The 25,671-nt window shown below is 46.7% G+C and overlaps 1 protein-coding gene across 4 annotated transcripts in view; it reads right to left on the bottom strand.

Annotated features, from left to right (window-relative positions):
- MORC2 (MORC family CW-type zinc finger 2) overlaps nt 1–25,671 on the bottom strand; it is a 248,790-nt gene that overhangs the window by 142,440 nt on the left and 80,679 nt on the right. For all 4 annotated transcript variants that reach the window (XM_033954118.1, XM_033954117.1, XM_033954120.1 and 1 more), the window contains exons 10-12: nt 24,954–25,033; nt 16,148–16,230; nt 6,498–6,583 (exon numbers count right to left, since the gene is read on the bottom strand). In XM_033954118.1, the coding sequence (XP_033810009.1) occupies nt 6,498–6,583; nt 16,148–16,230; nt 24,954–25,033 (249 nt within the window). The remainder of the gene's footprint in view (nt 1–6,497; nt 6,584–16,147; nt 16,231–24,953; nt 25,034–25,671) is intronic.

Consider the following 25,671-nt stretch of genomic DNA (forward strand, 5'->3'; position numbering starts at 1 on the left):
ACACTTTAATCACCACCGGCGGAACCGACTGCTGAGCTATCTGACCTGAGGAAACAGGGGAAGATACAGCAGAGCCGCTGCAAACGAGAAAGGCTTGATGAGGCTCGAGGTAGAAGCAGGAGGCGCAGAGGGAGGCTCGATGGAAGTCGAAGCCGAAGATGCCTTCGAAGTCGATTGATAAGTCGAAGACTCCATCTCGAAGAGCTTGTCTACTTGAATGCAATGACGCTTAAAAGCAGAAGGCTGAAGTGTTTGGCAAGGCAGGCACAACGTGGGATGATGTTTAGGCCCAAGACACTTGAGGCAGCGTCTATGAGGGTCCGTGAGAGAGATCGCGCGCCAACACTTGCTACACTTCTTAAAGCCTGTAGCAGGCCGGGACATAGGCCAAAAAATAGCCGCTGCAAGGTCGAAACTCGTGGGCTATGGCCGAGCGGCCCGTCCCGGAGAATGGACGAAAGATGAAAAATTTTTTTTTTAACGAATAAAACTAAATAAAACAGCGATTCGTGAGAAAAATATACCAACCGCGGTTGAGAGAAGGCAAAAGAGAACAAAATTGAATGCAGAGAGTCAAAGACGGACTTCTCGGCTCCGCGGAAAACTAAGAACTGAGGAGACGTGCCCTGTGCACTGGGCGGGAAGGCACTCGCACATGCGCGGTGCGGGCGACTCGAAACTTCTAGTTTCTTCAAGCAAGTCTGCTTGTGAGGCGTCCGCATCGGGGCTCCGTCAGATGACATCACCCATACATGAGAATACCTGCCTGCTTGTCCTGGGATAATATATACTATTACGATGACTGGTGACACGTCACTTTAGCTTTCACTTCCAATACTTAGTAAACACATTCTCTTAGAAGGCGGGACTATTTCAGACAAAGAAAATTCCTTAGGCTTTGAAAGATAACAGGCTTAAAGAAAAGTTTACAAAGTTCAGAAATTAAATATTGTAAACTTATTTCTGTTACAACAATTTCTAAGATATTCTAAATAGAATAAAATTACATAAAATCATATGATAATGTGTACTCTTAAAAAGAAAACTCCTTAGCACAATTATCTTAGTGTAATAAGGATTACAAAACTTGTTTTTAGAAAGAAATTATACATCTTATCCTTAACCAGTACCTTTTATATAGACTAGCAAAAGATTCCAGGAAGTATGCATTATTAAAGCTAGACAATAATATTTACCCTTATAAAAAGATATGAAGACATCTTTCATGAATCAGCATGTCTTTCTAATCTTAAAGAATGAATCAAAAAGCTCTTTCTGACCCATGAAGATTTTCTCTAGAAAACTGACAGTTTGTCACAGACACAAAAACAAACTAATTTCTTCTTCAGTAACTCTGCTTTAAGTTTTTCCTACAACTTACATTACCTATACCAATAGAGAAAAGTCTAGTTTGTGAACAGAAAAATATTCTTAAATTAGAAAAACTTATATTTTAAATCTTAACTTCAAGGATATTTCACCAAAATCAATGGTAACAGTTGACCTTTTCCCTAATATCCTGTCCTGGGCCTTCTGCTTTTGCATTGGAATGTGACTTGAGATCAAAAGGTCATTGGCCAGACTGCACACACACACACACACAGTCTTTACAGTTCATCTCAATTTTCTAAAGTTTAAACCTCATAAAATATCTATAAGTTTTTAGAACATTTTCCTATTTGAATATCACACATACAATCATGTATAAGGTGACCATACGTCCCGTTTTGAACGGGACCATCCCATTTTTTGATCCCCTGTCCCGTTGTCCCCACGTACAGCTTTGGGACACAGAAATGTCCCATTTTCACAAAGAGCGTCCTAAAGCTGTGCGCGGGAACAACGGGACAGGATCTGAAGCAGTGTTCTTCCACCACTGGAAGTTTCAAGTTCGGAGGGACAGGGATCTGAAGCGGAGGGACCTAAAGCAGTGGTCTTCCACAAAAATGTCCTGCCGGTCCGTGGAGATCAGGGGGCCCGATGAACTTGCCTGCATCAGTGCCAGTAGCGTCAGCGCAGCGATCAATTAGGCAGCCTTGGGGCTTTTGCTGAGTCGCAGCCCGCTTCTGATGATGCAACTTCCTCTTTCCTCAGAGGTGGGCACGACCCATCAAAGGACCCAAGGCTGCCTAATTGAAATGTTGCGCTGATGGTACTGAAAGCTACTGGGAGGGAAAGGGAGGAGAGGAGGGCAGAGGGGAGAACAGGAGGGACGGATAGTTGGACGAATCCCTGCTTCCCGGTACCGGCTCTGTTCTTGCAAGCCCGCCTGTTCCCTTTTCTGGCAGCGGTGGGTAACGTGGCCTGGGACCCGAGTCTTACACATTGCACGCTGGAGCATGAAATCGGCCTGCACTTTTCCCTGGGAGGGCTGCAATTGCTCACAAATCACAGCAAATAGGGTCGGCCTCCAGTAAGATATTTGAATAGGAGTACAACCTTCCAGACGCACACTAAATTTCACACTTCACCCCGCCCCCCCACCCCCGTTAGAGCTTCTTTCAGATCGCTGGTCTTTAGCTGAGCTCACATCCAATAAGATCAGTGAGAAAGTGGTGAGCAGGATGTGAGGCCTCAAAATGTAATTTGTTTGAACTGGTGTCTCTCTTTTGCACTAGGGTCATTGCAATGTTGACCTAGACCACAAGTCACATAACTTGGCTCCTTTTGGAGCACTACAACAACCAAGACCCCTGATTGTGGCCATCTAGGCATAATTTCCATGGAATGACCACAAGTACACCCCCAGACCTGTTCTTCACTAATTTGGGGACCAGGCATTCTTCACTAATTTGGGGACCAGGCATTCTGACCCAGAAATTGTAACTGAAGACTGTTGCAGTTGTCATTTGATCAAGTGGCAAAACAGCCTTCTTCTGCCAGTGTCAATGTATCATATGGTATCCCCAGTGGAAATGTGTACTGGGGAGTTAGCTCTGCCCTCTAAAGCAGTGTTCTTCAACCGCTGGTCCGCGGATCGGTGCCGGTCCACAAAATAATTATTTTATTTCCACTGTAAAAAGGTTGAAGAACACTGATCTATAGGTAACGCTTTTCCCTTCTTCGCCGACGCAGAAACAGATCATTTGCTTGCAGCAGCAAATACTCAAGCCTGCCCCCCGACGTCAATTCTGATGTCTTAGAGGAAGTTCCAGGCCAACCAGCGATTGGCTGCCCCGGAACTTCCTCACCGACGTCAGAATTGATGTCGGGGGAGCGGGGACAGAGAGAAGACTTGTAAGCCTGGTGCTTGTGCAGTGCAGTCGCTGCACACGCCTTGATGTTGCTGGATCAAGGAAGCAGGGTGGCTTGGCTAGGGTGCGTCGGGGAAGCAGGCTGGCTTGGCTTGTCAGGGGGCAGGGGAAGCAGGGTGGCTTGGCTTGTGGGGGCAGGGGAAGCAGTGTGTGTTGGGCAAGTAGAGTGACTTGGCTTGTTGGGGGGCAGGGGAAGCAGGGTGGTTTGGGGGGCATGGAGACAGAAAGAAATGAAAGAGAGGATGCACAATCAGAAGGAAGTGCAACCAGAAAGTCATGAAATCACCAGATAAAGGTAGGAAAAATGATTTTATTTTAAATTTAGTGAGCAAAATGTGTCACTTTTGAGAATTTATATCTGCTGTCTATATTTTACACTATATTTAATGGGATCCGGAGGATCCGGGAAGGGGGGGAATGGATCCGGGGGTCTTGTCCCGTTTTGAGAAAAAAAATAAATGGTCACATTAATCATGCAGTTCTTTGGAGCTCCAAGTTTCATTCATACATTCAATAAATATTAAAGCATATAGAGAAGATTTTAATACACAGACTCTTCCCTTTCTATATCAGTATTGGAATGTAAGATCAGATCTTTACCAGCCAGTTAAACATTACACAAAGAAAAAGCCAAAAGGTGGGAATTTGGTCTGTTCTAAACTAAACAGAACAGGGGAAAAAAGGAATCCATTTTATATTTCAATTCTCTTTCCTATGTTTCCTCCATGACCCAGCAAGAAACATATATTATTCCTTTGATTGACTTAGTATTTACTGTCAATTTTGTTCTGGGTTTGTTTGGGGTTTTTTTACTTGCTTGGCTGTATCCTTTATTTCTATATCACTTACAAAACTTTCTTACATGATCTTTAACATGGGTGTTTCCTTATCTATCAATTTTATCTCTAGCTAGTAAACCCAATAGCAGTAAAAGTAGGTGGCTGTTTCTTTTGGTTTTTATGCTTGCATATGTCAACCAAATACCTTTTACACTGTCCATCTTAGCACGGCTTGCCACACCCTCGTTTATTTGAGCCAAAGAGCCACATCCTCACTACCAATGGAGGTCCAAACACTCAAGCATTCAATGTCACATTGAGGCTTGTTGCAAACAGTTTAATAGTATCGCAGGCTTTATCCTATCTCAAGAAGACAATAAATGTAATTTTTTTTTTTTTTTTAACATAAAATGTGTTTTTATCAATGTATCATTGCTGGGCATGAAAACATAAAAACATCATAGCTATAATATCAAAAAATTTGCTCTATTAAGCAAAAATGGCAAATTTTATGAAAAACTGAGCTTTATGTAATCAATGACTGAGCAACCCCAAGATAGGCTTTAAAAAATATTTTTTATGTTTAAATCTTTTATTAATTTTTCAAAGTTAACAAAAATGCAGTACAGTATTTTTAAAATTATTTTCTGATCCAGCACAATCAAATTCATGAGAAAAACTTCAATTCGCATAGTTTTTCCCACTTTAGGTTTTCCCTAGGAGTTTTATTTAGTTACCCTTTTAAATTTTTTTATTCATTTTCATACATCATACACTTGAATTCCTTTCATGTACCACTGTAAATACAATATATTTTTCTGGATAACCCTAGAGAGTCAGGTTTCAGAGTCATCTAAAATAATTATGACGCTCTAGTAAGATGCAAAAAGCAAGTCTACGTAATGATGAACTAGCACAAAGTGACAGCGTGGAGATGTGAATCCTGGGGTTAATTTCCTCTTTAGCTCCTAGGCTTCTCTCTCCCACCCACAAATTGTGAGCTGAAGAAAATCATTTAAATTCTTTATTCATTTTTAGAACTTACAATAAGGGCTCCTTTTACGAAGCCGCAGTAGCGGTTTAACACACGTAATAGCGCGCACTAAACCACCGGCCGCACTAGCCACTACCGTCTCCTCTTGAGCAGGCGGTAGTTTTCCGGCTAGTGCGGGGGTTAGCGCATGATGAAAAGTATCGCGCGTTAAACCCGCTAACGCGCCTTCATAAAAGGAGCCCTAAGTGTATAAGCAAATAAAAATATTTTTAACTTAAATACAACACTTAATAATCTGCAACAAATCAATTTAGAACTTATCTCCCCCCTCCCCCCTAATCAATAATAATCTTTGAACACATAAAAACATATTATAGTCCCCATCCTTAAATTCCTTATATTTATACAAAGACCAAAATCTACCTTCCCTCCCCCCCAACTTTATACATGCATATTTAAGGGGAAAAATAGTATCCATTCATTACAATAATTTGTTATAGGCTTCCCAAACAATCCTGAAATTTTCTTAAATACCCCTGCTGTGTAGCTATTACCCTTTCCATTTTATATATATGACATCAAGAATTCCACCAGAAACTATGGGATCCTTTTATCAAGCTGCGGTAGGGGTTTAACGCACGTAATACTGCGCGTTAAACCGCTTGCCGCGCTAGCCACTAACACCTGCATTGAGCAGGCATTTGTTTTTTAGCCGGCCGCAAGGGTTAGCGTGTGATGAAATGTCTGACACGCTAGCGCAGCTTGATAAAAGGACCTCTATAATTCAATCTACTCCAATTCTTCCAATTATTCGTAATCTGTTGTATGGCAACTCCTGCAGAAACAAAAAACAAACTGCAGGCAACTATGTACGAGATGCAGGCAATGTTTATTATACCAAATATTTCATTTATGTAGTTAAAAATACCACCTTATAACAAACCAAAGGACCTGACACGGTCCATGTTTCGGAAAACACTCCTTCCTCAGAGGTCCATGGTTGCTAAGGTATAAAATAAGCTGCATAAAAGGTATAAAACAATCGCCTATCTGTAACCCTTCTTCACTTGGAATGTGTGACACAAAAGCTTTTGCTTGACTATTTTTATGTTATTATTGTTAGAAGATATTTGACTTTTAGCCCTCATTGACATGCCAAACAATACAGTATCATACGAAAATGCCTCCGGATTTTCCAACAAACAATTTATTTCACCCCATATTGAGTTCCAAAAAGTCATTTAAATGCTCAATGGTTTAACTTAAATTTCAAGTAACCACATGAAATGTTCTTTAAAGCATGTCAATTGGAGGTTCTTCAAAAACATCTTAGGAAATCCAAAGTCAAATGGACCAACTAGTGAACAGTATAATCTTAACTATTAAGCTTTTAAACAGCAGCACTGGATTCAAAAATATTTAAGATTTAGAGCTTTACTCAAAGTCCAAGATGCCTCTATTAAATCTCACCTCTGCTTTGCTTCCTTAATTCTTTTCTTTACATCTGCCTCTCTGCGAAGTGTTATTGCTGTATTCTGTACCTGACGAAGGGTCACCTGCAGATGCCAGAAGTTTTATTAGGAATATAAAGACCAAATACTATTTGGTGTCTCTCACTGATGAGGATAAAGAAATGAAAACTACTGGCTGGAAGAAGACTTGATGCCTATCCTAGCAACTACCATTTAACTTTTTTTAGTTTTAAATTCTTTATTCATTTTAAATCTTAAACAAGTGTACAATAAAATATCCATTAAACTTTCAATATAATACTTGAAATTCTTAATCATATCATCTAGAACAAAAATATACATCCCCACCCCCCACCCTTCTTAAAGTAACTAAATTTCTTGAGTCATTTTAAAACAGACAATAAATGTACATAAATATATCCATTATTTTTTTAAAAGTAGCTCAACGCACCTCTCCCAAGGAGAATGATTGGGGGGGGGGGAATTAAAGGTATGCTACAATTTAGGAACTCTCTTATGAAAATATCTCCTCAGCAGCCTTGAAAATAGGGACCTTCAAATTCAAAACTTTTTTTTTTTTTTATATATTCTTTATTCATTTTACATTTACATCAAGTGTACAGAAAATAATAACACGTTAACTTAATACATCACTTGAAATACCACACATGTTCCCAAAAAGCACAGTTACTTACCGTAACAGGTGTTATCCAGGGACAGCAGGCATATATTCTCACATGTGGGTGACGTCATCTACGGAGCCCCAGCGCGGACAGCTTTTCAAGCAAACTTGCTAGAAGTTTCAAGTTTGCACACTGCACCACGCATGTGCATGCCTTCTCGCCCACTAGAGGGCGCATCCCACCTCGTGGTCCTCAGTTCCATAACTAGCAAAGAAGCCATCCCCGGGGAGGGGGGCGGGTTGTGAGAATATATGCCTGCTGTCCATGGATAACACCTGTTACGGTAAGTAACTGTGCTTTATCCCAGGACAAGCAGGCATGATATTCTCACATGTGGGTGACCTCCAAGCCAACTAAAAAAGGGCAGGTGGGAGGATGGCAATTTAGGAAAACAGATTTTGCAAAACTGACTGGCCAAACCGGCCGTCACTCCTGGATAAAGTGTCCAGACAGTAATGAGAGGTGAAAGTATGAACCGAAGACCAAGTGGCAGCCTTACATATGTCCTCCATAGGAGTGGATCGGAGGAAAGCCACTGAAGCTGCCATCGCTCGGACCTTATGCCCCTTGACTCGACCCGGGGGCGGAAGTCCAGCCTGAGCATAGCAAAAGGAAATGCAAGCAGCCAACCAGTTAGACAGAGTGCGCTTGGAAACCGGATGCCCCAATCGATTGGGATCGAAGGACAAAAACAATTGAGGAACCTTCCGATGAGACCTGGTGCGTTGAAGGTAATATGCCAACGCCCTCTTACAGTCAAGCGTGTGGAGCGCCGTCTCGCCAGGATGGGAGTGGGGCTTAGGGAAGAACACAGGAAGGACAATGGACTGATTGAGGTGGAAATCAGAAACTACTTTAGGTACAAACTTAGGATGGGTGCGGAGAACCACCTTGTCATGATGGAAGACAGTGAAAGGAGGGTCCGCAACCAAGGCTTGCAACTCCCCAATCCGCCTAGCGGAGGTGAGGGCAATCAGAAACACCACCTTCCAAGTCAGAAATTTCAAGAGAGACTTGTTGAGTGGCTCAAAAGGAGGTTTCATCAGTTGAGCCAAAACCACATTCAAATTCCACACGACTGAAGGAGGCTTAAGAGGGGGACAAACCCTGAGTAACCCTTTCATGAAGCGTGTCACCAAAGGATGGAGCGACAGAGGGCGGCCATCCAGATGTTGATGGAAGGCAGAAATAGCACTAAGATGAACACGCACCGAAGTGGTTTTCAGACCAGAGTGCGACAGGTGGAATAAATAGTCCAAAACCGAGGACACCGGAACCGACACCGGATCCAGGTGAAAAGACGAACACCAGGTAGAGAACCTGGTCCATTTCTGCGAATAACAAAGCCTCGTCGAGATCTTGCGTGAGGCTTCCAATACCTCCCTCACCGATTGAGACAGATCAGGCGCAGTTAAGGAGCAAGAAACCAGGCTGTCAGGTGTAATGACTGCAGATTGGGATGTAACATGGATCCTTGACTCTGTGACAGCAGAGAAGGAAACACAGGCAGAAGAAGAGGCTCCCTGACACTGAGCTGAAGCAGCAGGGAGAACCAGTGCTGACGCGGCCACCGAGGTGCGATGAGAATCATCGTGGCCGTGGACGATTTCAGATGTACTAACGTTCGCATGATTAGAGGAAAAGGAGGGAATGCATACAGGAACCTCCCCTCCCAATCGAGAAGAAAGGCATCGGCCTCCAGACGATCCCGCGAGTACATCCGAGAACAATACAGGGGCAGTTTGCGAGTCTCCGGAGAGGCAAACAGATCCACCTGTGGCGTTCCCCAGCGAACGAAAACCTCGCGCAGAACTGCGGAGTGTAGAGTCCACTCGTGCGGTTGCAGAAGTCGACTGAGTTTGTCTGCCAGACAATTCAGTTCTCCTTGGATGTAGACCGCCCGAAGGAAGATGTTCCGGGAGACCGCCCACTCCCAAAGGCGAAGAGCCTCCGAGCAGAGGGGCCAAGAGCCCGTTCCGCCCTGCTTGTTCACATAGTACATTGCTACTTGATTGTCCGTGCGAACGAGGACAACCTGATTCCGCACTATGTGAACGAAAGCTCGGAGTGCTAGAAAGATGGCTCGAAGCTCTAGCACGTTGATGTGACACCGACGGTCCTCGGCAGACCACAGGCCCTGCGTGCGAAGACCGTCGATGTGGGCTCCCCACGCGTACTCCGAGGAGTCTGTAGTCAGAACCTTGCGAAACGGAGGGGTGAGAAACAGCAAACCCTTGGACAGATGTGAAGAGTTTGTCCACCAACGCAGCGATTTCCGCAAAAGCGGAGTCACCGCAATGAGGCGAGACACTGGATCGCACTCCTGACGCCACTGGGAAGCAAGGGTCCATTGTGGGATCCTCAGATGCAGCCTGGCAAACGGAGCGACGTGGACCGTCGATGCCATATGCCCGAGCAGTATCATCATGCGGTGGGCCGACACCACCGATAGTTGAGAAACCTGACGGCCCATCCGGACCAAGGCCTCCAACCGCTGGGGCGGGAGATAGGAGCGCAGGCGCACCGTGTCCAGCGCCGCGCCTATAAATTGAAGAGACTGAGCAGGGCACAACTGAGATTTTGGAAAATTTATCTCGAACCCGAGGCTCTGCAGGAAGGCTATAGACCGTCGGGTCGCTGAGATAACCCCCTCCCTGGTCGGGGCTTTGAGAAGCCAATCGTCCAGGTAAGGGAACACATGAAGCCCACGAGACCTCAGGGCTGCCGCAACCACCACCATGCACTACGTGAAGACTCGTGGAGAGGAAGCCAGGCCGAAGGGCAGGACCCTGTACTGTAGGTGCAAATCCCCCACCTGGAATCGTAAAAATCTTCGGAAGGCAGGATGCACCGGAACATGGGTGTAAGCTTCCTTCAAGTCGAGGGAGCACATCCAGTCCCCCTCCTCCAAAAGAGGATATAAGACCGGGAGAGACAGCATTCGAAACTTCTCCCGGACCAGGAATTTGTTGAGCTTCCTGAGGTCCAGTATGGGGCGCAGGTCCCCGGTCTTTTTTGGAACCAAAAAGTAACGGGAATAAAACCCCGTACCCCGTTGGTCCTGGGGGACCGGTTCGACTGCCCGAAGTACCAAGAGGGCCCTGGCCTCGGCCAGAAGGGTCGGCAGCTGCGATCGGTTGCAAGAGGCCAGATTTGGAGGATGGTCCGGTGGCGAGGATACAAAGTTGAGCGAGTAGCCCTCGGAGACGGTCCGGAGCACCCAAGCGTCTGAGGTTATCTCGGCCCATGCCACCCGGAAGAACCGAAGACGCCCCCCGATAGGGAGGGGTTCCTGTGATATCGCGGAGGGGAACCCGCCCCGTCCGCTCAGCCCGTCAAAAGGAAGGCGCGGGCTTAGAAGGACCCTGCGCCGGGGCTTGGGTTTGTCCCCCTCTGCCTCGCTGAGACGGACGTCTCGGAGGTGGTCTTGAGAAAGCCGGGGTCGACTTCTGAGGATATCGGCGCGGCGGAGGCCGGAAAGGTTTCTGCGGCGGGGGCCTAGGTTTGGGGCGGACCAGGGATGCTAACGAGCGCTCCTGCTCCGACAACCGCTTGGTCGCCGCATCTAAGGACTCGTCAAATAACTCGGACCCCACACAAGGCAAATCTGCAAGCCGTTCCTGCAGGTTTGGGTCCATGTCGAGGGTGCGAAGCCAGGCCAAGCGGCGCATGGCCACTGCGAAGGCCGACACCCTCGAAACCAGCTCAAATGCGTCATACACCGCATGAAACAGGTACAACCGCAATTGAGACAGGTTGGACATAAACTTATCGAATCCTGCTCTCTGGGAGTCCGGTAACGAGTCTCGATATTGAGGAAGGTCCTTCACCATGCCACGCAAATAGGAGGAAAAGGTGAAGGCGTAATTTAGAACCCTGGTGGCCATCAGGGAATTTGAATAGAGGCGACGGCCAAACTTGTCCAGGGTCCGCCCCTCCCTGCCGGGTGGAACCGCCGCAGAAACCTGTGAGGGCTGTGATTTTTTAAGGGCAGACTCCACCAGAAGAGACTGGTGGGAGAGCTGCGCCTTTTCGAACCCTTTAGGGGGCACCGTCCTATATTTCGCTTCCATTTTTGAAGGCACAGACGTGACTGTAAGAGGGTTTGACAAGTTCTTCAACCAGGTCTGCAGAAGGACTCTGTTGAGGGGGAGCCTAGGCACCTCTCTAGGAGGAGTGGGAAGGTCCTGTTCCTCCAAAAATTCTTTGGAGTATTGGGAACCGACCATCAGGTCTAACCCCAGGGCTCGAGCCATGTCCTGAACAAAGGATGAAAATGAGGACGGCCTGGCCGGGGGAGACGGGGTTCTCGACCGCCCCACCGAGGAGAGGGGAGAGGCCTCATGGGAATAATGAGGATCCCTAACTGACCCCGAGTCCCAGGATCCCCTCCCCAAGGCCCTCGAGGGGGAAGGAGAAATTCTCCGCCTCGCAGAACCCTTGGGTGAGGACCCCGGGGTCCGGGGGGCACTCTCCCACTTCCTCGGCGAGGCGGCACGGGAAGACTTCCCATGAGGTGACCGGAGGAGCCTCGGGTTGTCGAGGCGCAACTCCGACACCTGCAGCGCCTCGCCCCCGAGCGGCGAGGAACGATCGTGCCGAGGCGAGCCTCGCGGCCGCTTAGACTTCCTCGATCGGCGCCTCGTCCGAGGTCGCGTCGAGGGCGAGGCGTCCCGGGAAGACCCCGAGGAAGAGGAGGAAAGACGGCGCACTCTGCGCAACTTTTCCTTGGGCCTCACACTCCGCTCAGGCGGCCCCCCCGAGGTCGAGGTCATGGGCGGGGCCGAGACCGAGGTTAAGGGGGCGACAGTACCCGAGACCGAGGTTACCGAGGCCGGGGCACCCGAGGTCGAGGGAGCCGAGGCCGGAGCCTCCGAGACCGAAGGCGCCCCGGCCGAGGTCGAGGCCGCCGGAACCGCAGCCCGCTGCAACACTTCCAGGGCCCCCGTCAGCTCCGATGAAATCAGGGCTCGAAGGAGTTCCTGGAAGGCCGGAATCCCCACGAAGGTGGGGAGTTCCGAGTCCGGAGCACACTCCCTGGAGGGCGACCTCGGTCTTGAGTATTCCCTCGGGGTGTGCGAAGTCGAGGTCCGAGGCGGGGCCGGGGTCGACCCACCCGCCTTAGCCTGAGTAGAAGATGGCTTCTTTGCTGAAGGGGATGGAACAGAGGACTTACCCGAAGCCTGCTTCCTTGTAGACGCCTTCGAAGACGAGGGCCGAGGCGAAGCCGAGGCCCCCGAGGATGCCGAGGCCGAGGTCAAGGCCGGGGCCGAGGCCGACGTCGAGGCCTTAGGCGGCGTGTCGACGGCGAACAATTCCGCCATTCTGGCCTTACGGCGACGGAGGGCTCTGTTTTGGAAAGTAGCACAGCGATCACACGACGCTGTCGGATGATCCGGCCCAAGACAGACAATGCACCACCGGTGAGGGTCAGTGATAGAAAGTAACCTCTCACACCGGCTGCACTTTTTAAATCCCGTAACAGGACGGGACATCAACGAAGAAGAAGGCCGGGAACGACCGACGTCCCGCGGCCACGGCTTCCGGGAGCCCCCGGAGCCCAATGAAAAACAAAATATTTTTATTTTTATTTTTTTGAAAAGAAAAGAAACGAGAAAACAAGAAAGCAGCACCGCGAACCTATTCCAATAAAAGAACAACGAAACGCGGCAGCTAGAAGGCAATACACTGGAGCTCAGATCCACAGGGCTTTCTGGCTCCGCGGAAAAAATTGAACTGAGGACCACGAGGTGGGATGCGCCCTCTAGTGGGCGAGAAGGCATGCACATGCGTGGTGCAGTGTGCAAACTTGAAACTTCTAGCAAGTTTGCTTGAAAAGCTGTCCGCACTGGGGCTCCGTAGATGACGTCACCCACATGTGAGAATATCATGCCTGCTTGTCCTGGGATAATAGAATTTATCCCCTTCCCATCCACCATACTAATATCAGTTGATACATACAATATAATAAAATCATTTGTACTCTTCATATCAAATATTAAAAAGTCAACCCCCCTCTTCCAAATCTTTCATTTATTTAAAATCAGGGGAAAACAATAACTATTCTTTACAATAATTTATCAAAACTCATTTTTTCAGTAAGAAGTTAATACTTTCACTCTTAAATACTGAGGATGACATTCACAGCCATTTAACCAGCCAAAAATGGCTCCTGACCAGTTAAATTGCTTGTTTGGTGCTAACTGATCATTTTCAGTGGCATTTAACCAGTTAGTGATGCTGAAAATATCTGGTTAATGCCCAACACAAAAATGGCTATTTGGGGGAACATTCCAGCCCTGGCAAAATTGGCATTTTGCCAGTTAAGTGCCAATATTCAGCATTTAACCAGCCAAGGTCACTGCATAAAAGTCAGCCCGTATGCAGTGCCCCTCAACTGGTTAAATGCTAAATATGCTATGGCCAGCTATGGGATAGCTGGCCTTATGTAACTGGAAATGAGTCTGGACATAGCCTAGCATTTAATTTCCAGGCACAATGCAAGCAGTGGTCAGAAAAAATGCTGAGAACCAACAGCTAAATATCAACCCCATTATTTTATTTTATTGGAAGACCACCATAGGAGACCTAAGCTCCCTCTAAGCTGCACACTAGCAATTGCTCATATATTCTAGGAGTTTCACTCATAGATTTTATACAGTTGCTCACAAAAAATATTTGCACATCTGGAAAATTGTTGGTTTTTAGAACTTGTTGCTCACATGAGAAAAAATGTGCATGCATCCAGCCAGTCCTTAGATGGAACACTGCATGAGACCAACAACCTCAAGATACCTGGCTGGCCAGACAGGGGAGGGACAGACCTGGATTCCTCCAGATAATTTTGTTTATTTTTTAATCTGCCTTTATCCAAGCAGAGCACAGTGTAACATACACAATAAAATTATATACCAAAAAAACATCCTGAAACGCATTTCAAGTTACACAAACCAAAATCAATAAAATCAACATAGCTACATCAATTGCACATCTTTTCCATACTAAACATCAATAATTTAGCTACAGCATAATTCTAAAAGTAATACAAACTCCCTTGCATACTTCATGAAGTAAACAGATGAAGTTTCAACAATTTTTAATTTCACCCACACTTCCTTGTTGCCTAATATAAGATGGACGTTTATTCCATTCTTCCTGTGCTGCAGAAGAGAAACCCCCCACTCTGTCTGCAATCTGACCTCTCGTCTTGTTGATATTGCCAACTGCACACTGCATCGAGGAGCGCAACTTCGGTAACAAGATGAAAGGAGTTATACATTGCACCAGGTAACTAGGGGCACGATCCCTTACACTCAAATAAGTCAGGAGTAAGAGCTTATATCTAGTACTTAAGGCTTCACTCCTAAATTCCTCTTTGTCCAGCTAGGCTCAAATGGACTAGTTTTCCAAAAGGACCTAGAAGCTACCTCACCAATACAGTCCAGAGCTCCCCAGAATACTCATCACCATCTGCTGGACACAGAGAATATGGGTGAGCTGTGGAAACACAAGGCCTCTTAAAGGAAGAATTTAGGTCTCTGTCTTCATCTGCTGACTGAGGGGAATAAGCCTGGTATGGTTACAGAACAAAAAGGAAATCAAGTTGATGTATACTCTATAGCTATGTAAGATTAAATATGGCAAGATATGTGGAACTGGTTGCCATGTACCATATATACTCGAATATAAGTCGATCCAAATATAAGTCGACCCCCCCCCCAAAAAAAAATTTTAAAAAAAATAAAATAAAATGGTTGACTCGAATATAAGTCGGGCAGCTTAATATTCAAGTGTCCTGCCCCGTCAGGCTCTACACCCAGTCCCCTTCCTTCCTCCCCTGTCAGGCTCTGCACCCAGCACCCTTCCATCCTCCCCTCCCCTATCAGGCTCTGCCCTCTGTCCCCTCTCCCTGCCCTATCTTCCTACCTCTGCCGATCTGGAGGTGCAGCGGGCAGGAACAAGCTTTCAGAACTCCTGCCCCACTGCTAACCGGCTGCGTGGTCCACTTAGTCCAAATCAGCAGCACAAGTAGCAGCTCGATTTGGTGCTGATTCTCAGCGCTGAGCAGCTTCCTTACTGGCTCCTGCAAATTCTCACGAGAATTCGCGGGAACCAGTAAGGAAGCCACTCAGCGCCGAGCAGCAGCACCAATCACACTGCTGCTCATGGCGCCGAGATGGACTAAGTGGATCCGTGCAACTGGTTAGCAGCGGGGCAGGAGTTCAGAAAGCTTGCTTCTGCCTGCTGCACCTCCACCAGATCGGCAAAGGTAGAAAGATAGGGCAGGGAGGAAGAGGGGGCAGAGCCTGGCCGCAGCAGCCTTAAAAAAATTCTGGGAGGGGGCATTGACCCGAATATAAACCGGACCCCTATTTTTGGGCCAATTCTTTATCCCAAAATCCCAGTTTATATTCGAGTATATACGGTACCTCAGCATTCATGCAGTAGGACATACCTTTCTGTTCTAACAAAAACTGCTGAGTGCAACTTTCCTTTTTGATCACTCACTAAAATGCCTTGGGTGACTTTCTTCAAAAAGGCAGTAAATAAATCCAAACAAGCAAGCAAGCGAGTGAACAGAAATTATATTAAATTAAATACTTTATAGTTGTCATGTAGCCTGGAGCACCCCAGAAATCTTAAATGTGTCTGCAGAGTAACCAATTTTCTCTGCTGTGGAAAGTACAAAAACCCAGAAGAAGAAAAAAGCCTGTAAACTAGACCATATAAATTAGAATGTGAGGGCTGGTGGCAAAGGAGATAACGTCAAGAGAAGAGTCTATCAAATAGATTTGTTTGTAAAATCTCCTCATTCCTGACCATGACTGAAATTCAACTCACTTGTGCTATATTCAGAACCATGTCAGTTTGTAGTGAAGGTACTCATGTTGTCTTGATACATTTCTCTCAAACTAATCTCCCAAACATCTTTCATCGAATAATGCACAAAGATGGAAAAACCTACCCTGGATTCACGAGTCAGATCTCCGCTCAGTCTCAGTTCCAATGCTCGAGCTTTACTTTCTGCCTCTCTTGCCTTCTCTTCCGCTGAAGAACAAAAAAGATAAGAAACCATGTTCAATCAAGTTATGGCATAAAGGGTCAAGGAATCCTCTTTAAGATGATCGTAAATATGACCCATTGTCCACTTAAGATTAATTTTAGTCGATTACCCCTTACTCCTTTCATTACATAAGGTAAAATGTATGTCTTGCCTACTAATTTTCCTTCCTTGAGCCCTAACAGACCAGTTCAGCACCAATAGATTATGCCCATCAATCAGCAAATGGGGACAAAACAAGCACTTGTGGGACCTTGTGGGGGGTTATCACTTGATTTTCAGTACTTCTGTAGCACTGGATCATGTTGTGATCGCTGTTGCCTAGTGGCCCAATTACTAACACCTCCTTTGCGGGTCCCCCTAGCCCGTTGATGATTAGGTTGAGAGTGGCATTTCCTCGCGTTGGTTCAATGACCAGGTGTTCCATGAAACAGTCCCTCACAGCCTCCAGGAATTTTGTTTCCCTCGCGCAGTTGGAGTGTCCAATACTCCAGTCTATCCCAGGGTAGTTGAAATCCCCCATCACCACCACACTTCCGCTTTTGCATTCCTGCCTCAATTCTGCTTCCAGGTCTTGGTCGTTTGCTTCTGATTGTCCAGGTGGGCGATAGTACAGTCCCAATTTTATGTCAGCTCCATTTATTCCTGGTAACTTAACCCATAGTGATTCCAAACCGTCCAACCTTACTGCTGTTTCCATTCTGGTCGAGTGAAAGAAGTCCTTTATATATAATGCTATTCCTCCACCCTTCTTGCACGTCCTGTCTCTCCTATAGAGTTTGTACCCTGGTAGGACCACATCCTATTTGTTGTCCTCAGATCACCATGTTTCTGTGACTCCAATTATGTCTAGGTCCTCTTTGTTGGCTATGACTTCTAGCTCTCCCATTTTGGCTCTTAGACTTCTTGCATTTGTGTATAAGCAATTTAAGTCCCGGTTGTTTACTTTCCTTGCTGGTTTTTCTCGTGGTCTGTTACTCCTGCCGACCCCCTTGTGGGCTGTCAGCCCCTGAGTTTCGTTCTGTTTTTCCTCCTCCTGTGGTGTGTCTTCTTCATCCTCAGCCTGCTTCCCCTTTTTCGCATGTCCCTCTAGCTCGTGTTGTTCTCTCTTCTTTTTGCTCTCTAGTTCCACTTGTTCCTTGGACCCTTGTAATTCATCTTTGGGTCCTTTTTCACATTTTCCTCGCTCGCCCTTAAGTCCTTTTCCACATTTATCCCGCTCGCCTTTAAGTCCTTGTTTACATTTTTCCCGCTCAGTATCTTCGTTTGATACTCTTGTCCGAAGTGTCGTTGTCAGATCTACTGTCGACTTTTCCCTTCTCCTCAGTTTAAAGCCTTGTCTATTTCGTCCTTGACGTTGTTTGCTAGCATTCTCATTCCTGCCTTGCTCAGGTGCAATCCGTCTCTCCTGTAGAGCTTGTTCTTTCCCCCAAAAGTTGTCCAGTTCCTTACAAAGTGGAAACCTTCCTCTTCGCACCATCTCCTCAGCCATCAATTTATTGCTTGCAGCTCGGTCTGCCTCCTCGCATCTGCCCTCGGTACTGGCAGGATCTCTGAGAAAGCTATCTTCCTTGTCCTCAGCTTCAGTTTCCTTCCCAGGATCCTGAACTGCTCAGTTAGTGTAGTCCTGTTGTAATTTCTTCTGCTGACATCGTTGGTTCCAACGTGGATTATCACTGCTATCTCCTCCGTCTCAGCTCCTTCCAGGATCCTCTCGATTCTGTCAGTGATGTCCTTCGTTCTTGCCCCCGGGAGACATGTCACTAGCTGGTCCTCTCTCCCTCCTGCTATGTGACTGTCCACTTCTCTCAGGATTGAATCTCCCACTACGATTGCAGATTTCCCCTTCCTCAGCTTCCTTCTTGGTCTCCAGTCTGTATCTTTGGCGCGGTCCGCTAAGTCTCCCTCTGGGTTCTGATGGGTCTCTGCCTCCTCTATCTGCTCAGTTTCTCCGCAAGGTCCTTCTCCCCTGGCGTCTGGTGGATTCTGTCCTCCATCTGTTGGTTCCCGTCTGTATTGTTGGTGATCCCGTACTTTCACCATCCTGCAGGCCTTCTCGATGAATCTCTTGAGCTCCCTAACTTGCTCCTTGATTTGGCACTCTCTGGTGGGATCCTTAGTTGTCCAGCACGGTTCTTCTGAGGTGCGAAATCCCTCCAGCTCCTGGACCTCCTTCTTCAGGCTTTCCAACTCCTGACATCTTCCGCTTATGTACGCCAGGTTGTTCACCCTCTCCAAGGTAGAGAGAACGAGAGGGCATTCTCTAAAGTTAAAAGGGGATAGACTCCATACAAACATAAGGAAGTTCTTCTTCACCTAGAGAGTGGTAGAGAACTGGAATGCTCTTCCGGAGTCTGTTATAGGGGAAAACACCCTCCAGTGATTCAAGACAAGGTTGGACAAGTTCCTGCTGAACCAGAACGAACACAGGTAGGGCGGGTCTTGGTTAGGGCACAGGTCTTTGACCTGGAGGCCACCGCGTGAGCGGACTGATGGGCGCGATGGAACACTGGTCTGACCCAGCAGCGGCAATTCTTATGTTCTTATGAGAAAGGAGGGAATTATTCAGATTGAAACATGTTTCCATGAGATGCAAGAATGGCTCCCTTGACAGCACCTTTGATATAGAAAGCCATCTTGCCAGTAAAGAACCACAAACAAAGCTGCCTTGAACATAAGATCCCTTAGCAACACCTTTTTCAAAAAGCTCAAAAGATATAGAACAAGGACACAAAGAATGAAATTTAGGATCCATGCATGAAAAACTGCTCATATTGGAGGCCTTAAATGTGAGATCTCCTTCAGGAACTGATACACAGGCAAAGCTGTCAAAGGTAATCCCTCTACATGACCTCTGAAATAGGAAGATGTCACCACTTGAACTTTCAAGGAACCAACTGAAAAGCCTCTTTTGAGCCTTTCCTGCAGCAAAAAAAAAAAAAAAAAGTAAAACATTGGAAACTGATGCATGAGCAAGGAACATGACCACTCCATACACCAAGCTTTAAAGACCCTTTAGATTTCTTATGTGCCTATCGTAAGGTCATTAGTTACATCCCCCCCCTCCCCCCCACACACACACAGTTAGGACACCTCAACATTGCATCTCTAGGGTCAGGCCATAAAACAAATCAAGTTGAACTGGCCAGAATGGGCACTACCAGAATGACCAATCTAATATGAGCAGCTCTTTTCTACAATATTGGACAAGGTAAAAAAAAAAACCAACACAGAACCCCATCCAAAGCCAAAGGAAGACATCTTTGTCTACAGACTCTAATTCCTTCCCCATGTTGTTAACTAAATTCAAGATCAGTGCCCCACTAAGACTTGGTCAGTGAGAAAACTTTCTGCAATAGCTCAAAAATCTACCTGTACAATCTGGTAACTACAATCTGAGCCGCCAACAATGTTGATGGGACTCTGCCTGCCTCAGCAGAAGTAAGAATCTTGAGCTATCATTGTGTTTGTTGGTCCTCCCAGGTAACTGAAAAAGGTCTCTGCTGTTGGATATTCAGAAAGTGTCTCGACTTTTCCACCCTGGGCATGAAAGTTTGCAGTCTAGTAGCACTCTACAAATTAGTAGTAGGGCTCTCATTTCCAAATGGTTGATGCTTGAGGTTGCTTCAGTAGTCAACCTCCTCCTCTATACAACTTGGCTCTGACAATCAGCCACCCCAAAAGCTGAAACTGGCATAGCATGTTATAACTATTTTCAAATCTGTGACCTTTTAACAGATTTTGGGCATCTATTCATCCATCACTACTTTAGGATATACTTAGCCAATGGCATTCCAAGAAAGACAGTACTCATAACTAGGGTTACCCATATTTGTAAAAGTGAAAAAGAGAGGACATATGACGAAATGGGTTGGGAGCTGGCTTGGAGGTAGGCTCCAAAGGGTGGTGGTGAACGGCACCCCCTCCGAAATGACGGAGGTGATTAGTGGAGTACCACAGGGCTCAGTCTTGGGCCCAATCCTATTCAACATCTTTATAAGAGACTTGGCAGAAGGGCTTCGAGGTAAAATAACATTATTCGCCGATGACGCCAAACTGAGTAATGTAGTGGGCAAATGCACAACAGACGAAGATTCAGTGCCCGACAACATGATGCACGACCTACTCCTACTGGAGCGATGGTCTAGGACATGGCAACTCAACTTCAATGCCAAAAAATGCAAAGTTATGCACCTGGGCAGCCAGAATCCATGCAAGTCTTATACCCTTAATGGCGAGATCCTAGCAAAAACGGTAGCAGAACGAGACTTGGGGGTAATCGTCAGTGAGGACATGAAGTCTGCCAATCAAGTGGAGCAGGCTTCGTCCAAGGCAAGACAAATCATGGGCTGCATACGAAGGGGTTTCGTCAGTCGTAAGGCGGAAGTCATTATGCCATTGTATAGATCCATGGTGAGGCCCCACCTGGAATACTGTGTGCAATTCTGGAGGCCGCATTATCGCAAGGATGTGCTGAGACTGGAGTCGGTGCAAAGAATGGCCACCCGGATGGTCTCGAGACTCAAGGATCTACCATACGAAAAACAGCTTGACAAATTACAGCTATACTCGCTCGAGGAGCGCAGAGAGAGGGGGGACATGATCGAGACGTTCAAGTATCTTACGGGCCGCATCGAGGCGGAGGAAGATATCTTCTTTTTCAAGGGTCCGTTGAAAATCAGGGGCGGGAAACTACGAGGTGACACCAGGAAATTATTTTTCACTGAAAGAGTGGTTGATCGCTGGAATAGTCTTCCACTACAGGTGATTGAGGCCAGCAGCGTGCCTGATTTTAAGGCCAAATGGGATCGGCACATGGGATCTATTCACAGGGCAAAGGTAGGGGAGGGACATTAAGGTGGGCAGACTAGATGGGCCGTGGGCCCTTATCTGCCGTCTATTTCTATGTTTCTATATGGCCCTGCCCCCAGTCCCACCCAGCCTCGACTGCACACAAACCTCATCTGCTCTCTTTCCCCGAGCTCGGGGCCACGTTTAGAGGGCAGAGCTGAGGCCTTCCAAAACCTGAACTATCGGGTTTTACAAAATCCACCTGCCCGAATAATCCTCTAAAAAAGATGACATGTCTGGGTAAATCTGGACATCTGGTAACCCTACTCATAACTGACCTAGCAACAATTGCTGCACAGGCCAAATATATGTGCAAACCCATGAAAATCTTATGCCCCTGGAGCTCCCTTCAGCAATAGGCTTTGAATCAGACCTTATAACTTCAACCACCTTGCTCAGGCTGACCGCACAATCTCCATGTGAAAGTATGGGACTTTCAGCACCACATTGATGTGTTTGAGATCCAGAATAGGTCTCCAATCCTCTGAGACTTTCTTGGGTACAATGAAGTATGTGGAGTATCTGCCGGATCCCAAATCCTCGGGCAGCACAATCTCTATGGCCTGAATGTCTAATAACCTCTGAACTGTAGCCATGACCTTGCTTGCTTTCTCTGGACGCCCCTCTGGGGTGTCCACAAACCAGTCTGATAAAGGCTGGGTGAATAAGAGCTTATAACCTCTCCGAATATCTCCAGCCCCCAACAGTCTGACAAGATCTGTGTCCAGGCTTCCACATATTCCGAGAGCCATACCCCTATCTTCAGGGGAACGGCTCCTGACCTGGCGTCAGTGCTTTCTTGGCAGCTGAAGCGGGACAAGAACTGGAGGCTTGGTTCCACCTGGGTCCTGAGAACATCTGACTTGAACCCTGGTAGGATCTTTGAGCACAAAAATTAGACTGCCAAAAGTCTCTCAAATGTTCGCGGCCTGCTGTCAGGTTTAGATTTCAGCCAACGATCTGTCACACTGGCCCTGAGATCATTCAGCCCCTTTCCGAACATTTGTCCCTGGTACATAAACTAAACCACGCAAGACAATCGCGAACGGACAAAGCTGGTCAGGCAATTGTGTGCTGGATTGAAACACTATTTTAAAGCACTCCAGGGGGGGAGGGGGAACCACCCCACTTTACTTAGAACTGTTGGCGCTCCCGTTGTGGAGAGTGTTGGAGGAACTCCCCCCCCCACCACCATTATTGAGGAAATAGCCCTTTTCCCTCTTTTTTTAGGGAAAAATTAGTTTCCTCTGTAATTCCCCCCCTCAATGGGAGCACCAACAGTTCTAAGTAAAGTGTGTGTGTGTGTGAGTTACCCCCCACCCCTCGGGTGATTGTCTCACACAGTTTTGATTCGTCACCTTTGTCCCTTGAAAGGAATTCTGAAGAGCAGCCTTGGAAGTGGAATCCCATTGCCTGATCCAGAGCATTCTGTGGGCTGAGACAGAACAAGTTGAGACTTTGCTCATGACTCTGGTGATGTCATAGAGAGCACTGGCCAAGTCATCCACCTCTGCTAATAGGAGCTTGGGCAAAAGGTTTGCCCTTCTCTCAGCACAAGCTCCCACAACCCGATATGACAGGTGTGTGTCGCAAAGGAAGCCACTGCAGCTGCTTTGATTCCCAAAGCCAGTGATTCAAATTGTCTTTTAACGATCCTTAAATAACATGGCTCCCTCACTTGGCAGGGACATTCATTTGGTTATCTGTGCTAAGGAATCTACTTCAGGCTGAGCGAACATCTGTTGACATGCCTGAGCCACTGGATACAGCTGAGTCATTGTTTTGGCTACCTTTAGGGACCCTTCAGGAGCATCCCAATGATCCATGACTAAAATACTTAATTAGGATACCATGGAAACGAAGATAACAGGGCTCTCACTCCACTCAGTATAGAGCAGGGAGCAGACAGAACCTCTTGAGAGTCCAAATTCAACTTCCAGAAGGAAGTAAGCAATAAGCTCTAACAGAGCTGAGGGTTTGAACAGTGGTGACATCGCCCTGATCGAGGGCCACTGCTGTATCGTGCATACTCACACCTGCCTACGATCCTACATCTCCCAGCAAGAAGAATTCACTGTGATAGTAAAGGCATGCAGACTATCACATCCTCATCCTGAGTTTCCATCAGAAAGGCCCACTGGATCCTGGCCAGTCTCTGAGCAAGTGCGCCCTGTGAGCCCAAGCCCCCTCGCACATCTCCTGGTGTGCTGCCAGACCTAAGAATCTTGTCCTTCCAGATAAGCTCTCCACATCATTTGACAAATTCAGGAGAGAATGCTGTACTAGGCAGCACAGAGTCCCCATCTTATGCCTCTTGGGCTCCGTGGCTTCTTCGTTCCTATGAACAGGTAAGTCAATGTTCCGGGGCTCTGGAAGGGAATTTCTCCCAGCAGACAGGCCCTCCAATGTCTTCTCAGCCCTAGACACTCGAACCCCCCCCCCTTTCACATGCTGCATGTTACATGGTGAAAGAGTGCTCATCTAGCATCCAACAAGCACAAATTTGGCATGTATTAGGAGTAAAAGAACCTGAACTTCTTCCCTACCAGTTTTGAGGCAAAACTAGGTGATTTGAAGGTTTTGAAAAACATCGATGGGGGGGGGGGAGGAGAAAAAACGGAAAATCTATGGCCATTGAGGCAGTGTTTTGGCACCAAAAAACTGACCCTAAAACAGTTCAGCAGAAAATAAAAAATAGGATTTTAGAGGTGGAGGACCCTTTAGGAAGTGACAGAAACCTGAAAAATCAGTGACTTGCAGATCCCCGATTTTGCCCATAGGCTGTAACAGCCTTACTCACTGTGTGGCCTGTGCTGTGGATATGCTGCAGCCTGCTTCAGCTCTCTTTAAAGTAGCTGGATCTGGAGAAGAAATCATTACCTCACTGGAACTGTCCTCAAACACTGAAATCTTCATGCCGCCAGTCAGACTGATCCTCAACCCCAGCACATGAAAGGGGGGGGGAGGTAAGAATCAACCAGCAAACTGAAGAAGCCAGCTGAGCTCCCTGTAGGAGCCTAACTGCCTACACTCAAGCTCCTGTGACCCAGTAGGCAAGCAAAGCTTCAAGGGTTCCGGACTCCAAGCTCCACAACATTTTCTGTAGGCTAGCCTACAGGTACCACAGAGGGATTGGCCTGTCAGATGCAGAGCTTAAATCTGCTTCTCCATGCAGACAGAGCTTTCCCTTTGACCTAGGGAGCTCTGGAGTACCGAAAACCACCAAAACAGTCAAAGAACACCAAAAATAATAAAAAGTATAGAGAGATCAGAAAGACTCCTTCCAGCTTGCGTGCAAAAGGAAAAACTGAAAGGAAAAGCACAGCCTTTTAGTGAAGGAGCAGAGATTCAAAAGCTGGCTCACGCGCATGGGGATATTACCTGTCTATCCAGAATGACACACCTATTAAGATTAGAATATATATTTAACGAGAAGGAAATTGGTGGGGGGAGGTCTGCAACCTCTGAAGAAAGTAGTGGGGAAAAAGTAGCCAACACTCCACAGCTGAACCCTCTCATTATACCTGCTCTATTGGGGAACCAGCTCTCCAACTAGGCCAGGAGCTGTACTACACCAGAAGAGAATTCAGCTCCATAGAATGTCCATCACCACCTGCTGGAGAGCAAGTGCTATGTGATGCCCTATATAGGAAAGGGCTTAAGCCTTTGTTCTCCATCTGCTGATTGACAGGCATAACCCACTGGCTCTGGACTAGTCTAATGGACAATAAAAAAATGGCTCCTGTAATCATTCATGCTTATATAGCCTGGCACTACCCCAATAAGAATGGGCATATTTCAATCTTTGTAGGACTCCTCACAACCAAGGCTTTCCCTTCAACACTAAAAAACATAGTACCGATTTTTGCCATGTGCTCAGCTTTCTTCACTTCCTGCTCTGCTCGTGTTTTAAACCGATTGGATGTGTATTTGTATATTCTGTCAGAAGGAAAAAAAAGGAAATCCAGTTACCAAGACCAAATCTTCCTAGGGCTTCTCCATGTAATCAGAGCAACATATTCTAAAACACAGTCCAAACAGGCAGAAAGCACAGTTACTTACCGTAACAGGTGTTATCCAGAGACAGCATGCAGATATTCTCACATGTGGATGAAGTCATCCACGGAGCCCCGGTTCGGACAGCTTTAAAGTGCATTGCCACTTTAAAAACTTGAGAAAGTTTGTGAACTGCCCGCAGTGCACATGCATGAGTGCCTTCCTGCCCAACGTAGGCTTGCGGTAACTCAGTTCTGTAAGCAAGCTAAGAAGCCAACCAGGGGAGGTGGGTAGGTTGTGAGAATATCTGCCTGTTGTCCCTGGATAACACCTGTTATGGTAAGTAACTGTGCTTTATCCCAGGACAAGCAGGCAGCATATTCTCACATGTGAGACTCCATAGCTTACTAGAATAGGATGGAGGGAGCATTAGCCATTAAGAAAATAAATTTTGCAATATTGCTTGGCAGAAGTGACCATCCCTTCTGGAATAAGATTCGAGACAGTAGTCCCTTTTGGGATATGGTGTTATCTGTCTTATTGGATATATGTGGGGTATTCATGATTAAAGATTTGGGCGT

The sequence above is a fragment of the Geotrypetes seraphini genome, chromosome 8 (genome assembly GCF_902459505.1).
Source record: "Geotrypetes seraphini chromosome 8, aGeoSer1.1, whole genome shotgun sequence".
Classification (NCBI taxonomy): Eukaryota; Metazoa; Chordata; class Amphibia; order Gymnophiona; family Dermophiidae; genus Geotrypetes; species Geotrypetes seraphini.